Source organism: Alnus glutinosa, chromosome 5 (assembly GCF_958979055.1).
Source record: "Alnus glutinosa chromosome 5, dhAlnGlut1.1, whole genome shotgun sequence".
Lineage (NCBI taxonomy): Eukaryota > Viridiplantae > Streptophyta > Magnoliopsida > Fagales > Betulaceae > Alnus > Alnus glutinosa.
Window position 1 is genome coordinate 3,259,632 of NC_084890.1, and position 18,270 is coordinate 3,277,901.

Consider the following 18,270-nt stretch of genomic DNA (forward strand, 5'->3'; position numbering starts at 1 on the left):
TATTCTGTAATAAATTAGATCACCGGGACTATACCCATAGCACTTAACTACAGTCTCCACCTCAAAAAAAGACAGCTCATCTTTGTCATACAGGTCAGGGTAATTTGTTACATCCCCACCAACATAGGCTACCCCATTTTCCCTATTAAACCGACCTCCGTGGTGCACCTCAAACATAAGACATTCATTAAACATTATGTGTCCTACAAATTGACCAAAAAAAAACTAAAAATGAACAAGTTTGAAAATTCAATGAGCAGACAAAAAGAAACGAATAAGACACTACAATATTGCAGTCACTAGATAAAGTCATTGGGACCACTTCATCACAGACAAAAACAAACCAGCACATTGCACAGTCATCAAAAAGACCCACGAGACCACAAGAGTAAACAAAATTCAGAGCAGCACATTGCACAGTCTTACCGACCTAGCACCAATCACAACACACCCCAAACAAGATACTCACAACATGAGGGACCACAAAACGTAAAAAAATATACCTTTTTCACTAACATAAAAACACAACCAGATGTGAAAACCCCCTCAACTACAAACATGATGTTATTAACATACAAAAATCACATAACTGAACCGGATTTCACTAACCCATTAACAAAATAGTAAACTTTGACAGATTACGGTTACATAAATAAACTAAAATATAAGTTAGGGTTTAGGGTTACCTTTCTCAACCCTTTGTGTATTTCACTTCTGTATACAGCCGAAAGCCGAATCGATTTAGAACGAAATGCACCAGATTAGGGTTCTGAGTCGCAAGAAGGAAGTGGGTGAGTTGTGTTCGAGGGAGTAGTTGCTTCGAGTTGTGAAATTTTTTCGGCCGATTATTCTCAAGTTTAAAAAATCCGAACGTTTAGATGAGGGACAAAAGTGGTAGTTCGAGGCTAAAATATCACGTGAAACGCACGTGTTTTGGCCTCCGTCATCGATTTAGAACGGAGGGTGACGGAATACCCTACATTGAACGGTTTTGATAACTTCATACACTCGATTGAACGTTTTGCTACATTGGTACCCTTAAGTGAAAAAGCGGTATAGTTGGGTACCCTTTTGTGAAGTTATCCCTTATTTTTAATAAGAGGAATGTTATATAATCCATTACTATTTCATTATGCTGACATAATATTGTCAATCTATTATATATAAACTAATTGATCTAAAGGAAAATTGACAATATCACATCAATATAAAGAGATAATGGTGTAGATTGACAATATCATATCAGCATAATAAAATAGTTCTCGACATAAGAATTCTGCAAGACAGCCAAAAATTATAGTGATGCACCATTAGTGGCAGCAGTACTACATCCAATGCTTATATAAGACAAAAGAGCATAAGATAGCAAGAAAAGAGAGAGAGATTGTACCTAGTCTCCTGATCTTATAGAGGTGGGTCCTGTTTTGGTTGGACGCCTGAGTAAGGCAATTGTCGTCAATCAACTATTGATTTGGTTTAGGCTGGCTTGGATTGTCCAAGTAGAATATTCATTGGGTTAAAACTTCTTTCTGCTGAAGAGAGAGAAGCTCTCGAAAAATTTTCTCCAGAGGGGGAGAGGCCTTAGTTTTACGGTGAAGGAGGAGGGAGGCTCCCTGGTGTTTTTCCTCCTAGCCCTTCTGGCTATGGAGGTTTTGTTCTCTCCTAGTTGATTCAGGGGAGTTTTGTTCTCCCTGGCTTTGTCTCCAGTGGAGCTGATCTCCTCCTAGTCCTCTGGGATTATGGAGCTTTTCTTTGGTTTGTTTCTTTGTTTTTTCTTGTTTGTTTTATGGCAAAAAAGCTCGTCAAGAGATGTCTTTTGGGGAAGATTTATTCTAGTGTCTCCGGCGTTCCTAGAAAGATCTACAGTTTTGTTGCCGGGTTCTATACGACACGCGCCCCTCCACTAGTTTCCCAGTTTTCTTCCGGTCCAGTCGCCGCCAACCACGGCCGTGTTGGTCCTCCATGCTCGACGCGTGGCTTGCACGCGTCAGGGAGGTTTCCTCCTTGGGTCGCGCGTGTGGGCCACGTTCCGCCTTCCAGGCTGCGTTCGGTGTTGTCTGGTGTTCTCTGGCGGCCGGTTGTGCAGGGATATTTCCGGGGATGGCGTGTGGCCTCCACACGCCGTCTCTCCGGCGACGGAATTCCTCCCCGACGGTGGCTCTGTTGTTTGAGCGTTTTCTGTTCTGTTTGTATATTCTAGTGTCTTTTTCCACAGTGTGTCTATGTAATACCCAATTGTTACTGGATTATGTGTTGGCTTGAGTAGCTAGATCGACCATCTTTTCTATGATTTAGTGTGCTTAAATGTAAAGAGTGGCTCTAACGGTGTTCCTGTAATTTTTGAGTATTGTGTAGACAGCTGTTTCAAGTCAGAGTTATACTCTGACTTAGAGTGTAGGGAGTCTTGGTTTCTCTATTCTCTGTATTGCCTTTGGGTTTTTTCAGCAATATATGGCAGCACATGCTATCTGTTCAAAAAAAAAAAAAAAAAAAAAAAAACTATTGATTTGGTTTTGATCAAACTAGAGAATGTGAAATGCCTTCCTTTTGGAATTTTGATGGTTTTTACTTTTTACCTTTCTTTCTTGGAAGCTCAACGGACCCTACCTTTTTATGAAGGGTTGACAAGTCCTTTTTCCTTTAGTGGGCTCGCTTGCACCTTGGGGCCGTGTTTGGGCCGACTTGGCAGTGGGCTAGTGGGGGCTGCAAGCATGTGGGCTATAAGGGAGTTGATTGGGCTAGGCCTCTCTTCCAAGAGTCCCCAATTTCCTTAGGCTATTTGTGTAAGCCGATGAAAATTTAGTTGAAATAGGAATCTAGATCCCCATTCCAACGCTTTTAACAAATATTGATTTAAAGATTGACTGAAATTGTCAGTTTAGCATTATGAGATAGTTCTGAGATATAAGTATGAAAAAATTATATCATTGGTTCATGTACTTAGCCTAAATTACAAATCACTCCCTTTGGTATCAAAATTAACTAAGAAATATCAATGGTTGGCTTAATTTACAAATCGCTCACTGAAGTCAAATTTCGTTAAATTTTTTTACAGATTCTGTTGGACGCCACGTCAACGCCAATAATATGACGACACGTGTCGATTTTAATAAAAAAATAAATCTATTAAAAATATAAATAAAACTTAAAAAATTATATTTAAAAAAAATTGAAAAGAAAATAAAGAGTGGCTGCCGGTTGGGCAACCAACCCTTTTGGGGGTGGCGCGCGGCCACCCCCAAAGGGGTAATCGGCAGCCACCCATTTTCTATTTCTTTTTTCTTTAATTTCTTTTTTAATTTTTATTTGATTATATTTTTAATATATTTATATTTTTTTATTATGATCAACACGTGTTGCCATCTTATTGGCACTGACGTGGCGCCTAACAAAATCTGTTAAATTTTTTAATCGAATTTGACTCCAGAGAACGATTTGTAAATTAAGCCAACCACAGGAATCTCTAAGTTAATTTTAATACCATAGAGAGTGATTTGTAATTTAGGCTAACCAATGGTACAGTTTTTCCTAAAAGTTGTAAAGTTTCTTAGCATCGTATCAAATATATATATATATATATATAAGATTCAATCTTGATAATTAAGTGTCCGTTTCTATTAATGGAAATGAAATTTCAATTTTTTTTTTTTTTTTTGTGTATAGAGAAAACCTTAGAAAATAGAAAGTTTTGTGTGAGAGCCAAGATCTGCATGTAACTTAAAAAGAAAAATAAAATAAAATAAAATTAGGTCAATTTTCACTGCTATATACGTCATTCAATTTGTATAACAATATACAAAATGAGATTATTCAATCTTTTCCTTTTATCCAAAACTTTTATATAAACTTTGATGTGTTCAAATATTATTTATTCTTTAAAAACCCAACCAATTTGTATATATATATAAGCGTAGTGTTATCGTTAAGTCAGGATAACTGATAATATTATAATTAATTAATAAGTACTTACAAGATCGACAGCCATTGTTAATAAAAGCCTAGTTTTTTTTTTTTTTTTTTTTTTTTTTTTTTTTTTTTTTCTATTCAAAGGGGGGTAATGGCAAAATATAAAATCCTATATTTAATCATAATTCCTGTGTTTTTGTCATGATAAATGAATTTCTTTCTTCCTTTTGTCTTTTTAATTTCGAAGGACTTTGACTTATAATTAGTAAAATAGAAAGTTGGGTAATCGGGTACTGTTGGCACAAGAAAAGAACAAAAAAGAAAAAGAAATATATATATATATATATACCATACTCAATTACTCATGTTTACAATTTCCAAAGTCGTTGTGTATGAAAAATAAGGAAAATTTAATTAGTTTTCTAAGAGAACCTCATTATTCTATTTTAATTGGCGTTGCCCCTAGAAAAGAGAAAAAGGACACGTGTTCTTATTCCTTTGATGATACCATGTTTAAGAGTTCCAAAACACTCCATGAAAAATTCGGAAATGTGATGAACTTTTTTATTTTTTTTATGGAGGATTTTACTCATAACTCATGAACTTTTATGGTTTTACTCATGTTGAAAGAATGCACATAAACTTTAAAACGTCTCAATTTAGGATATCATTTTTCAGAAAGTTTCAATCTCAGTCATCCGATAAAATTTTTCGTTAAATCCTATCAAAATTCTCAAAATACCCATGTGTTTATTTTTAAAAAAAAATTAAAGTATGAGTATTTTTAAAAATTTTAGTAAATTTAAACTAACACTTAAATCTTAACAATTTTACTTTTATTTTTTTTCCTAAAAAAAATAGAGGTATCAGTATTTTGAAAACTTTGACATGATTTAACGAAAAATTATAACAGATGACTGAGATTGAAACTTTCTGAAAAATTGATACTCTAATTTGAAATGTTTTGAAATTTAGGTACCTTCATTTAAAAGTAGTGAAAGTTAAGGAGTTATAAGTGAAGTTCTCCATTTTTTTTCTTTTTTTAAGATATATAATCTTATTGTCATAATCTAAAAGTAAATTAACTTCTGAGGGCCAGTTTTAATTGTTCATCTTTTTATTTTTATTTATTTTTATCCATACAAAATGGGGGACGAGAGATTCAAACTAGTGACCTCCGCTTTAGGAGGCGTGGTCTCCAGCCGATTGAGCTACCCATCGGGAACATTTTAATCGTTCTCCTTCATGCACATGCAAAATGCTGGACTTCAGATTTTATAGTATTGATAGAGTTTATTTTTTATTTTTTTATTTTTTATTATTTTATTTTTTTTTATTTTTAGATAGTGCTATTTTTTTTATTTTATTTTTTTTTCTAAATAAAATAAGGAAAGAGGTTACAATACAAGGGAGGGTCATTACCACTCTGGATCCGAATGGAAGAGAGAATGGGAGAACCCTTGGGAATGCTACCAAAAACATGATTGGTAGCGGCCCACTTACCTAAAGCATGTGCCATAAAGTTGGCACTACGTGACACCTTCAAAGCCTTCCAGCTTTGGAAGGAAGAAAGAAAAACACTAATGTTTAAAACAATATTACAAAAACACCAAGAAGAAAAAGTAAGAGGATTGTTAATAGCTAAGGTCACTAACAGAGAGTCTCCCTCTAGAGTAAAATCAACATGACCCAAGGTAGCTGCTAACCGAGTAGCAAGTAACGCTGCAGTAGCTTCACTCAAAAGAACATCAGAGGAATATAGGTGTTGGGTTGCAGCCAAAATAATGGATCCAGAGGAATCAGAAATGGTGGCAGCTGCAACAGAAAAAGAGCTCCTAATAGTAACATCAAAATTCCCTTTAAAAGAGCCAAGTAAGGGAGGAAACCAAAGGGAAGGAGAAGACCTATCCTTCCAAGCCAAAATATGCTTATCCAAGTTGAACAAAATCTAATGCAGAACCTTAGCAGCAGAAGGAAACACAACATCATGAATCAACTTATTTATAGAAAACCAAATAAGATCCATGGTAATGGAAGCAAATAACTGAAATCTTCTAGCATCATGTTTAGGAATGGCTAGTTTGTCACAAGGAAATGGGACGATTAGAAAAACCTGCATAACAATTTGGCCAAGGAGAGGAATTCCAAAGGAAAATAGCTAAATCACATTCAAGAAAATATATGACTTAAAGTTTCTAAGGGGCCTTTACAAAAATGACACTGCCAAGCTCCATCAACAATAGAAATTACAAAACGCCCAATATTAGCCCGGGTAGGAAGCATATTCCAAGCTATCTTCCATAAAAGATGCTTTAATCTTGCTTGAAGCTTTAAATCCCAAAGCTTATGCCAAACTTCACCAGAAAATGAAAAGACCCAACCCAATGTAGAACAAGCAACAGTAAATGCAGATTTAACCTAGAAAATACCTGAAGAAGCAGAAGCCCAAAACCACTTATCAAAATTCCTTGAGAAATGTAGATGAATGTTGAGAATGCACTCAACTGTGAAGGGGTCAAAGAGATATTGCAGAAGCAAAATATTCCAAACTCTAGCACCAGGAATAATAAGATCTGCAACACAAAATTCAGGAAGATCAGTCAAGTTCACATTAGGTCTAGGCTTGAAATCAAGCATCAAATGAATCCAAGGAGAACTCCACACATCCACATGAGCACCATTAAAAATAGAAATACAAGCTTCTTTCTTGACAACCTCTTTATTTTTAAGCAAACCCTTCTAAAGCCAAAGGGAAGTGGTGGAAGAAGAAGCCTCCAAAAAAGGAACATTATCCTTAAGATACTTGCTTTTGAGAACATCAACCCAAGAAGCAGTATCATTAATAGTAAGTTTCCAGCCAAACCTTGCTAATAAGGAGTGATTGATAAATTCCAAAGGACGAATCCCAAGACCAACCAAAGCGTTAGGTTGACAAATAGTGTCCCAAGAGAGAAAAGATAGAGAATGTTTCTTATCTTGGGGAAAATCCCACCAGAATTTCCTCATAATAGCAGTAATTTCTAAGCAAAAAGACTTAGGAATTAAGAAAAAAGACATTAAGTAAGTAGGGATCGCATTAGCCACAGATTTCAACAAGGTAGTACGAGCAGCTTGAGATAAAAGCTTGGCTTTCCAACCAGTAATCTCGGAGCATATCCTATCTTTTATGTCCATAAAAGCATCTCTCTCATTATGAGATAAGAAAATATGAATACCAAGATATTTAGCCATAATAGGAATAAGAGGAAGATTGAGAATTCCATTCACCTCTGAGATGGCATTAACACTGCAGTTTTTATTGAAGAAGACAGTCGACTTAGACAAATTAATGCACTGACCAGACCGCTTAGAGTAAGTAGAGAGACAGTTGAAAATAGCATTAGCATCTTGAACCTTAGCCCGAGTAAAAATCATAACATCATCTGCAAAGAGAAGATGAGAAATAGGAGGACTCAAGGGAGCCACATTGATACCTTGAAGAGAACCCAAAGCCTTATCCCGCAAAATCAACCTAGAAAGGATTTCCAAGCCTAAAATAAAAAGAAAATGAGAGAGGGGATCTCCTTGTCTAATACCCCGGGAAGGCTTAAAGTTACCATACAGAAAACCATCCAAAAGAATAGAGAAGGAGGAAGTTGTAATACATTGACCAATCCAATTAATCCAAGTGGGATGAAAACCCAATAAATCAAGGATTTTAAGAAGAAAAGACTACTCCAAAGAGTCAAAAGCCTTATCCATATCCAATTTCAAAGCCATTAAACCACCCCTACCTCTCTTATACTTCATAGTATGAAAAAGCTCATGAGCCATGATGGAATTGTCTTGAATGGATCTACCTTTAAGGAAGGCAGACTGCATGGGGGAAACAATTTTATGCAACAGAGGCTTAAACCTATTGGATAAAATTTTAGAGATAATCTTGTAATTGAAATTGGTGAGACTAATAGGACGAAAATTGTTCACCCTAGAGGGATTCTCTAACTTCGGAATAAGAGCAATATTAGTGTGATTAAACTCCTTTAGCATAAACCCACCCTGAAAAAAAGACTAAACTGAAGCCACAACACTAGATTTGACAATCTGCCAACAAGTTTTGTAAAACAAGCCTGTCATACCATCAGGACCTGAGCTTTTGTTAAGGCCAAGCTCAGAGATGGCAAGAAAAATTTCAGCTTCTTCAGGAATAGAGCACAAGGCCAAATTATTATCAGCAGTAATAACGGGACTCACCAAATCAGAAAGGGAATCATCAATAATAGGATTCGAAGAAGAAAATAAAGTACTAAAATGATCCACAAAAAAAGAACCAATATTATCTCTACCTAAAATATTAGAACCATCAGCAGCTCTAAGACAAGAAATAGAGTTATACCTCCTACGACATGCAACAGAAGCATGGAAAAATTTGGTGTTGAGATCAGTTCAAGAGAGCCAAGTTTCTCTGAATTTTTGCTTCTATAACACTTCATCTCTCAAAAGTTGCTCCTGTAAGGCCCCTTGAAGAAAAATCTCACGAGCTGCATTTACAATAGTATGAGGAGCAGATTGAATAACCCCAATATCAACCATTAGGGATTTTACGGGTCTGAATATGCCCAAAGTGATGCTTATTCCAGAACTTCAAAGCAGATTTAGTTTTCTTCCACTTCCTGCTCAAAGAAAAAGCTGGAGAACCCACCACAGAATCAAGCCAAGCATTAGCCACAATCGAAAAAATTGGACAAATCCCTAGTCCAGAAGGCTTCAAAACGGAAAGGATTAGGCAAATCCCTATAAGTACCAGCAGACGACAGCAAAATAGGGCAATGATCAGATTGAGAAGCAGGAAAATAATTAAGCAGAGAATTTGGAAAAATCTGAATCCAATCCTGATTAGCCAACCCGCAATCCAACCGTTCTCGAATATTATCCCTTCCACTTCTATAGTTACTCCAAGTGAAACGGTTTCCAACAAAACCGAGATCAACCAACGCATTGGAGTGAACAAAATCTAAGAACTCCAAATGAGAAGGAGAACCAAAAGAATGACCACCACTATTTTTAGAAGAAAAGAGAACAGAATTGAAATCTCCCATGAGAAGCCACGTACCACCAATAGAGTTACCCAACTCAGACATCCGAGTCCAAAAATCAGACCTTTCTGAAATCAAATGAGGAGCATATACAGAAGAAAACATCCAAGAAGTAGACAAAGGTTTTGAGAAAACCATGCAGGAAATCGAGTGACTGTCGAGCTTGACCGGTTCCAAATCCACTCCATCTTTCCAAGTTAGAAAAATTCTACCTCTAGAACCAATTGGAGGAACTTCCAACATAAAATTGAAAACGTGAAGAAGACACCTTAGTTTCAGACAGAAAAAGCAAATCTGAGCGATGAGAATGAATAAGTGCCCGAAGAACACGAATTGTCGGGGCCAAAGCTAACCCACGACAATTCCAAGCTAAAATTTTCATGACGATAGAGTGGGTAGGAGATCACCCACCACCCTTGAAACAGGAGACGCGACATCAGAAGCAATCTTAAAAAAAAAAAAAAATACCATTTTGGACTTCACCCTCCGGCCACTGAAACTTACCATATGGTCAAATATTGAATCCTTGATTTGGGGGTTCAGTACTCAATTGAATCAATTCTTATGTGTTTACGTAACCAATCTAAATATTAGGAAAAATAATTTGTAATTCAATAATATTGTTTGGAATTACAAGATCAAAGTTGCAGTACTAGAGATGAACATTTAGAATCCTCAAAGTAAAGTCTTGATACAATATTATGTTATTTTTTCAAATCATTTTCTTGTCGACCTCTCCAATTAATAAATATTAAACTTACATGTAATTTTTATAAGTTATATAACTTTTAAAATAAATAATAATTTACCATGAGATTAAAAGCATTCAACTTTTCACTATAATTACTTACTTTTAAGAAGTTTGAATTTATACGTAAGAGTAAATAATCGTACGTTAAGATAAGATAAACATGAATTAACGTCTAAATTCAATTGGTAATATTATATAAATTAATGCATCGTACACTTTTAACCCTGTCAAGATTCGATTCTCACAATTATAGTCAAGAAATTAAAGTCGGTCGAATTCAGTTTCTTCAGGCAAGGAAAGTAGTCAAAGAGTCAAATTCAGCATCTTCCTGTGGGAAAGAAGTGCTGCGGAAGAGAAATTCAAATTGAATTTGAACTTCTACTTAGTTGGGATTGCGTGAAACCGAAGCAATTAATTAAGGCGGTTGCATCCTATGTATACAAGAGTCACTTGTCATGACGTGGACATAGCATTAAGGCTAGGTGATAATATCATTGCTGTTAAAAGAACAATGAGTGTTGAAATGAAATTGGTAACCCTACTACTCCAAATAAGTTGATTGCCATCATCGATCCTTGGGTTTGTTAAAATATTAATAAAACAATTAAATTCCAAAGATAGAATTGCGTAGGCCATAGACTATCCTTATCCCTTTTTTCGCCGAGCAAAGGCAACGGACGGGGCTCTGGGTGGCTGATCTGTCGGCTGGTGGTTCCGGGGGAGGCGCGTGTTGTACACGCGCCGGTCTCCGGCGAAGATAGTGCTCCCCCTCTGACGTTTTTGGATTGTATTTTCTGCTAGTTGTGTTTGTGTATTCTCTTGTTTCTAGGTACAGTTGCTTATGTGTGGCTCAAGTTTTACTAGAATTTTCTTTGTTTAGGGGCTGATTGTAATTTTAGTAAAATTTGAGATTCTACATATGTAATTGTTTTTTAAGTCAGATCCTTCTGACTTAAGAGTATGTGGGGCGTTTTGTCCCTCATTGCTCAAGATGTAGCCTTCGGGCATTCAGATCCTAAATAGCACATGCTATTTGTTCCCAAAAAAAGAAAAAAAGAAAAAGAAAAAAGGGACTATCCTTATCCCTATTTTAAAATTAAAATTGAAAAAATATGTTTAAGAATGTGAATTATGGTTGAAAAAATTGAATATATTTCAAAACTCATGTTTGGGTGAGAGGGATTTTTAACTATTTTTCTCTTGGTTTTCGCATGTGAATTGTGTCTTGAAAACAAGTCACTCCTCGGTTTTTGTGTATAGATTAATTTGGAATGAAAAAAATGGGATTGGATTTTGCATTTTCTAACCCAAACATGAATTCAGGAAATAAATAACATAATTGGATTGAAAATTATGGGCTTTAATTTCAAACATCATATCATGTATGGCGCTTTTAAAAAAATAAATTTCTCAACACTAAGAGTATATTAATTTAATATATTTTACATTCATACTTTGGTCCAATCAACAACAATTATCAATTCTATTTTTGCTTAGTCTGAATCTCGATTCTACAATTTATTTACTATTTAAGTTAAATATTTTACATATTAGGTTAAAGAAAAGTATTTAAATACTAACCGCATAATTTTTTTTTTTTATTAATGTTTTTAAAATAAATGATGATTCATATATGAATCGATCTGTTTGGCAATAGAATATGATTTTGACTCTATTTTTTTAAAAAGTAAATTATATTTTATTTAACCTTTTTAAAAAAATTAAATTTAAAAATTCACAAATAAAATAAGAATTCAATTCTAATATCAAGGGTAACATCGGAAAAATTTCCTTTGCATTATAGTCGATCCACGTACAGGACGATTGAGCCAGCATGGAGTCATGCTGAAAACTGATATACCTTTCTTATTTTCTAATTCAACTACACCTTGACCACTCTCTCTCTTTCTCTCTCTCTCTCTCTCTCTCTCTCTCTCTCTCTCTTAACAATATTGCCTAGTCGATGTATGAATTAACACACATTAATTTGTTGTGGCTTTACACACGAAACCTACGAAGGCCTACTTTATAACCCAGTTTTTGAACATCCGCTTGCACCTGCTGCCTGTATTCCCTAAAGCTGAATTTTCTATACACAGAAGGCTCGCGGCAGCTCTGTATCACCGTGTCATATGAAGGACATAAGAAATATGCCGTGGAGAACCTTTCCCGTAGGGGATTGGGGATAACCCGGTGTTCTACGCTCATGTAAACGTCATTGCTCCACGCCTACGTAATTTATGAAATGAATTTTTGTTTGTAAGAAAATTGTAGTAATTAAAGGTTGTACTATCAGGAACTTTTTGTTTTGGTGAAATTTACCTGAAATAAGTCACCAATGTTGATAATAAGAGCCTCGGGATTAGGTTTAACAGCAATCCATCTCCCATCTTTCACCAATTGCAGACCACCAACCTGATCTTGATGCAAGATGGTGAGGAAGTCACTGTCAGTGTGTGGAATCAGGCCAAACACCTCTGAAGGGATTGGGCACGGTGGGTATCGATTCATTCGAAGATAGCAAGTGCTTGGTAAACAATTTTCTTGAAAGAAAGTTGACCTGTGGCCCATTTTCTCAGCCAAAATCTCAGCCAATTTTTGTGCCAGACTGGAAACTGTTGCGGCAAACTGTTCCATTGTTGTGCTGGGATAATAACAAGGCAAGTAATTAAGTTAGAATTTATTTAACTAGTAGGGCCAGGTACAGATCTTGTCTGATCTAGCATGTCCAAAAAACCTGAGATTATATGAAGAAAAAGAAAATCCAAGGATGCATAACAAGAAAACATCTACTGGTCTAGATCTGCTGTTTACTCAGTCATGCCTGACTCCTAGGCCCCTGGCTCTTATGACATGTCAAGAAACATGAGAGAGAGAGAGAGAGAGAGAGAGAGAGACAGAGAGAGAGAGGGGCCATGCATGCAAAGTCCAAGTATCCTGGCCGGTCTGAGATTTCAGAAGTACTGTGAGTACCAGCAGTGAGATGCGGTGTTCCTGCTGGTTAATTTGCCACGTATCTTTCGTGGCACACCGATGCAAGTACCTGTACTGGCCGGGCTCAGCCAGAAGCTAACTGTGGTTCAAAAACATCTACATGTGATCATGTTGTCAACAAGACGCTGACTCAGCTCTGTGTCAGCTTCATGTACGTACTAGCTAGCTCTCTCAATGAAACTGATGCGAAGCAGAAAAAAAAAATATGATAAAAACTAAAAATTAAGGAAAACAGTTTTCAGAGAAGTGTCTGAGCCCGGGTTCGAACCGGGGACCTCTAGTGTGTGAGACTAGCGTGATAACCAACTACACCACCCAGACGGTTGCACTCTTCTCTCCAACTTTCTGTATTAACTCATTTCCTGTCTTTCGCATAATCTAAACAAGTAATTTTTTTTTTAAAAAAAATTTTAAAAAAAAATAAAATAAAATTTCCTCTTAGTAAATTCAATAAATGAATAAAGAGGCCCTTAAAAATTAATTACCTGAGACTATCGAAGCCCCCTGAGGGCGCAATATTGATCAAAGGAATGTGGAAAGCTTCTGACCATGATAACTGCCCCAAGCATGTGGCTGACGGTGTGCCCCAACGGTAGCTACCGGCTGAAAAGTTCAAGTATTTGTCCTCTTTGGTCTTCTTGTCAAAGGGATGCTTAAACACCCTCTCCTGCTCAAACCTCATCTTCTCCAAAATCTCACGGGAAATCCCATGGTTCACGACCTGGAAAAAACCCCACTCTCGTGAAGCCCTAGCTATCTCCGCCTTGCACTCCTCTCTCTCCGCTTCAGCGAGGCCTAACCGGCCGAGGTCGATCAACGGAAGCTCGCATTCCTCGACGATGACAAGCTCGTTTTCTTTGTCGCCGTTGGTATTCGTTTCGATGGTTTTGTCGAAGAGGCACTTGTAGGCCTCGTGAAATGGTGGGTCCGACTCCATGCTAAATTAGCGGCTGAAAGAGAAAGACACCGTCAACATATCATGTTTAGAGCTTTATATAAAGAGTAAACATTACTTCTGTTAAAATAAGTTTAGCAAAAACCCTTGTCTATGGAGATTAATTAATAATATTGTTAAAAAAATTAGGATTTTATTATTTTTCACATCATTGATCTATGTAGACAAGATCGAGTAGAATAAAAATGAAATAGAAGTGTATAGCCAAACAAGAGACAAAGGAAAAAAAGAATGGGACAAAAGCTTTCCCACTAGCCTTTCGTTTCTGTTTCTTCTCGTCGATGAAAACTCTTTGGCTTTTCTTTTGTTCACGTTTTGGACTTTGGACACAAAGCTGATCCATGTCTTTTTCTTAGAATTGAAGACATCTATTTTCTTTCCTTTTTCTTTTTTCCTTTTTGTCAAATTTGTTTTGCTACTTTCTTCTATGCTGAACTTCTAAGAAATTAATATACGTAAAAAATACAATTTACGAAATAACACTTTTCTGTAGAACAGAGAGATCGAGAAGGGTCCTCAGTATAATTTGTGGACTATTTAATTAGTCTATTACGGAGACTCAAAGACATAATCATTAGCTCATTTGAGTATGGCCCTTCCCGACAAATAGAAAAAGTGGGACCTCCCTGTATGTCGGCCATCCGTTTATTGTCATCTCATTACCGTTGATTGGAAGAGCATTGTGTCGGCCATCCCTTGATTGCCATCTTCAATCATTAATAGGGCAAGGCATCATGGTTCGCCCCTCGGAGGTCTTGGTCTTCTCTCTGATCGATCTCTTCTTTTTTTTTTTTTTTTTTTTTTCTTTCGCGGCGGACAATTCGGAGCCCTAAATCTCAAAAATTATGAAGAAAAAAAAGATAACTCCTGGTCTTTACCTCGTTGTTGTCAAGTAACATATACGTACGACATAAGTATCAAGAAAATTAAACCAAATGACATGTCGTATTTCTTAGTACAAAATCAAAGATACGAATATATTTTATTCAATAAAAGAACTAGGTGTAAATGGTCTATGCTTTTCTCCAAGTCTCACGAGTAAATTAAAGCTATAATCCCTTGTAAGCTAAAATGAACACAATAACCACGAACTTCTCAAAACAAAAGTAAAATGAACAAGTAAACTGAAAACTGAAAACTGAAAATAACTTTATTTTATATATGTGTACTTTTCAAAATCTAGAAACTGAAAATAACTTTTTTTTCCTGTTGCCGTATTGGGACACTACTAAAAACGAAGACAACCCGTTTAGATGAGTTCCTGTTTGTCTCGTTTATATTACTAAGAGGAAACATGACTTATAATCCCATGGTGGGATTAGCTTTAAGTTGGACTTTTGTGTTAATTTCTATGGTCCTTTGGAGCTCGATTTGCTAGCTGCATACATAGTAGTTAGCTTTTTTAACGAGTGGCCATTTGGCTTTGTCTCCTAAAAGTATTTTGATTTATAATTTGGTCTCATGGTTTTTGCCAGACGTATAATGGCTGTCTTCTTTATGTCCTATCTTAGGGCAGAAAAAAACAAGACAATGGTTATATTAGTCTAAGTATTGGATAACCCACAAATTCTGTGTCACTGTCTGAAAATATATACTTTCAAAAGAATCATAATACAAATTTGTATTGGCCATTAATTCTGGTTTTCCCGAGATCATTAATTTAACCGCTACTTCATGGAAGTTCTATATAAGCGCCAACGGCCATCCTATGATTCTTATAACTGTCCAAAAGCTTGTGAACCGTTTCATTCTTTGGCTTCATAGGAGTCTTGAAATTAGGTGAGCCATAAATTTTTCTAGAAAGATCTGATTTGCCCATATCTTTCTTTTTTCTTTTTTAAATAAACATATATATATATATCTAGCTTGTATATATGTTTTGCACTGTTCCCTGTGCGCTCACCAATTAAGCCAGGAATATTGTACAGAATATAGGAATCCTATAAATCAAGGCTGACAAAATAAGACGGGAAGAATTAGAAAAACAAGAGAGCTAGCTAGCTAGGATGGAAGAAATTAAAGTTCCTATATATATATATATTTGATATGTCCAGTACATGTACTGCTATTAATTTAATTATCGCAAGCAAAACTCATCTTTTAGTGCGCATGTGAGCCTGATTTGTAAATGAATGGCTGTTATATATGCAAACAGAAACATCCAATGATTGAAGAGAATCAAATGAAGAAATATTATTACCAAACCGAACTTTATTATGACCGTATTTTCATAAATAGCTTCTCCCTACATAACAAAGTACGCTCTTGAATGAATAAATTATCTTTCTTTATCCTTTACCTGGTTTAGAGTACTCTCCAACAAGGTTCCGGGGGACTCCACCATTGCTTCTCCTTACTTAGCTGCAATTAATACACGTACACCAACTATGGGAGATTTGGCGGTACCTGTTGGTTCGAATATTTTAAGCTATGACGGGTACTTTCTTAGAGTAATAAATAAACAAGAGGATGAACTCAACGTTACTTTCTTAGACTAGTGACAAAAAAATTCAAAGATAGGGGCTAGATGATGAAAGATTACTTGCATGGCAATGCACGAAGACGTCGATGTCTTCGTTTTTTTTATTCTACTTTAATGTTGACAGCGCGCAATGAAAACGGAAACAAAAGAACAAATGAACAACTGGGACAGGAAAAAAGATCTCTAAAACAATTTGAAGAAAAGAAGAAACAAATTGTATTGTGCGCTACTTACACCGGAAGAAAGAGATCGATCGAATGAGATGGGTTTAAGAGAGAGAGAGACAGACAGACAGACAGAGAGAGGTGTATGAGTGCAGTCCAGTACGTTCGGAGGAAGCTACTTTATAGGCCAAAAAGGCAATCAATGATTATCATAATTGATGTTCGGGTGAGGAGAGAAAGGGTATGCTTAGGAGAAAAACACGCGTCTCATGGTGCAATCAGAGAAAAATTAGGCTTGAATCATTTTCCTTTTATGGTGTCTACACGTAAAAGAGTGAAAGCTAGACTCTAAGATAAGGAACAGATAGACTTGGAGGAATGAGAACCAAATGATATTTGATGCAACACTTACGGAGACTTGGTTCAATATACACCAATTGAAAGTTTGGTCGATCTAAAGTACTACTCTCTCCCTCTCTTTCTCTCTCTCCAACTTTTTGTGTGAAATCTGAAATCTGTGAATATGGCACATGATTAGTACTGGCCCGACCTTGTAGCCGTAACCTCTGAGTGGATGTCGGCACAATATATATCCCTGCTAGTTAGTAGCTACAGTCTATGAGCCACACGCATGTTTACATTTTTACGTTGCCATCTCTAATTGGTCCACCTTGAAAATTGAGGTTTACGGTCCCTCTCTATGCTAATCATTAAGTAAGATATTTTCTCCTCTCTAACCATCAGGCGTGTAGCTTCAATGGAATATTACCCCCAAGGTCTCGACTTCGAATTCACTTAAGTGCTACATTTTTTTTTGGGGTCAATCACTTGAATATAGCCCGTGATTTAAGGCCTAATGTCTAGAGTGGAGTCGAATAATGGGTTAGAAATTAGTCTGTGGCTCCTGGCATAAGGCTGTACTCGTGCTACACTACCACTGTGTATATATAGGTTAGTGTTGGGCCAGGACATGTCTTGCTATAGGATCGTACGTGCGCCAAAAACTTGTTGACAACTTAAGTGTGCGAATCCAAGTGCAGGTTGTCGTGAAGTAATAATTCTTGGAAGTCCGAATGTCGAACCACTGGGATTTGGGAAACAAAGAACATTAAAAAAAATGAAATTAAGAAAAATTTATGACAGATAATTTAGTTGAATGATGCAAATAAAATATATAATGGAAATAACAATTAAAAGAAATCGCTAAGACATTGGGGTTTTACTTTTAACAAAATTATAATTTTTATTTCGCAACTCATGTGATAATCGAAAAATAGATCAATGAATACCAAGAGAAAATATCATCAAAAGATTAATCTTAAAATTGATTGATTTTATTACTCAAAATTGATTATTTGATTCTCAGGGAATTTAAAGCATTCACTGTACCCGTAGTTAACAATGAATCAATAAATTTTGCAGAACAAAAACATTTTTCTAAGAATAAATTATGCAATCAATTAAAAAGATCATACATTAAAATCTATAAAAGAGTTGGAAAATAAATACTACAGTCTTATTAAAAGTTTCACCTCTTGCCTTAGCTTGAGATTTAGCTAGATATGATTACGTAAATAAATTTCATTGTTAAAATCCTAAACATCATGCTAGCAAAAATAAAATAACTAAGTAGAAAATAAAAACAAATCTTGAACCGTCGTCGCTGTCTTCTTCGATCTGGAGTTGAACGTTTTCTTCTCTTTTTCTGCAATTTTCGAATCCCTTGTTTGTTGCCGTGTTGCTTCTTTTATAGAGATAAGTGTCATTCTTCTTTTGAGATTCGTACAACTATAAGAATCCAAGTCTTCTATTTGTTCAATGTCTTTCTCTTACACTTGAAATAAAACTCTGCTTCTTATTTTTATAAGAGCCAAATACATCTTTTTCTTCTTGGTTTTGTCATGTAGTAGTATTAGAATGTTTTTCCAATTCGTGGGTCCAGT

The 18,270-nt window shown here is 35.9% G+C and overlaps 1 protein-coding gene and 1 non-coding gene across 3 annotated transcripts; both read right to left on the bottom strand.

The window, feature by feature from the left end:
- Nucleotides 1–11,505: 11,505 nt before the first annotated feature.
- On the bottom strand, nt 11,506–16,255 carry LOC133867719 (gibberellin 2-beta-dioxygenase 8). 2 transcript variants are annotated; one of them, XM_062304487.1, is made up of 4 exons: nt 15,981–16,255; nt 13,212–13,676; nt 12,055–12,376; nt 11,506–11,961 (listed from the first exon to the last, which is right to left on the bottom strand). In XM_062304487.1, exons 2-4 carry the CDS (start codon nt 13,661–13,663, stop codon nt 11,731–11,733), a joined length of 1,005 nt encoding a protein of 334 aa, XP_062160471.1. In that variant the 5' UTR covers nt 13,664–13,676; nt 15,981–16,255; the 3' UTR covers nt 11,506–11,730. The 2 variants fall into 2 exon arrangements, with proteins under 2 accessions (XP_062160471.1, XP_062160472.1); XM_062304488.1 differs by lacking the exon at nt 15,981–16,255 and adding an exon at nt 14,345–14,497.
- On the bottom strand, nt 12,974–13,047 carry TRNAV-CAC (transfer RNA valine (anticodon CAC)). The gene has a single exon. It is a non-coding gene; the product is annotated as a tRNA-Val (tRNA).
- Nucleotides 16,256–18,270: the final 2,015 nt, after the last annotated feature.

Excerpts from the sequence above, each read along its gene's own strand:
- LOC133867719 (XM_062304487.1), bottom strand. The coding sequence starts at position 13,663 with ATGGAGTCGGACCCACCATTTCACGAGGCCTACAAGTGCCTCTTCGAC. Across the intron at positions 12,377-13,211 it reads GGGGGCTTCGATAGTCTCAG|CACAACAATGGAACAGTTTG; the intron begins GTAATTAATTTT and ends TTATTATCCCAG. Across the intron at positions 11,962-12,054 it reads ACATTGGTGACTTATTTCAG|GCGTGGAGCAATGACGTTTA; the intron begins GTAAATTTCACC and ends TAAATTACGTAG.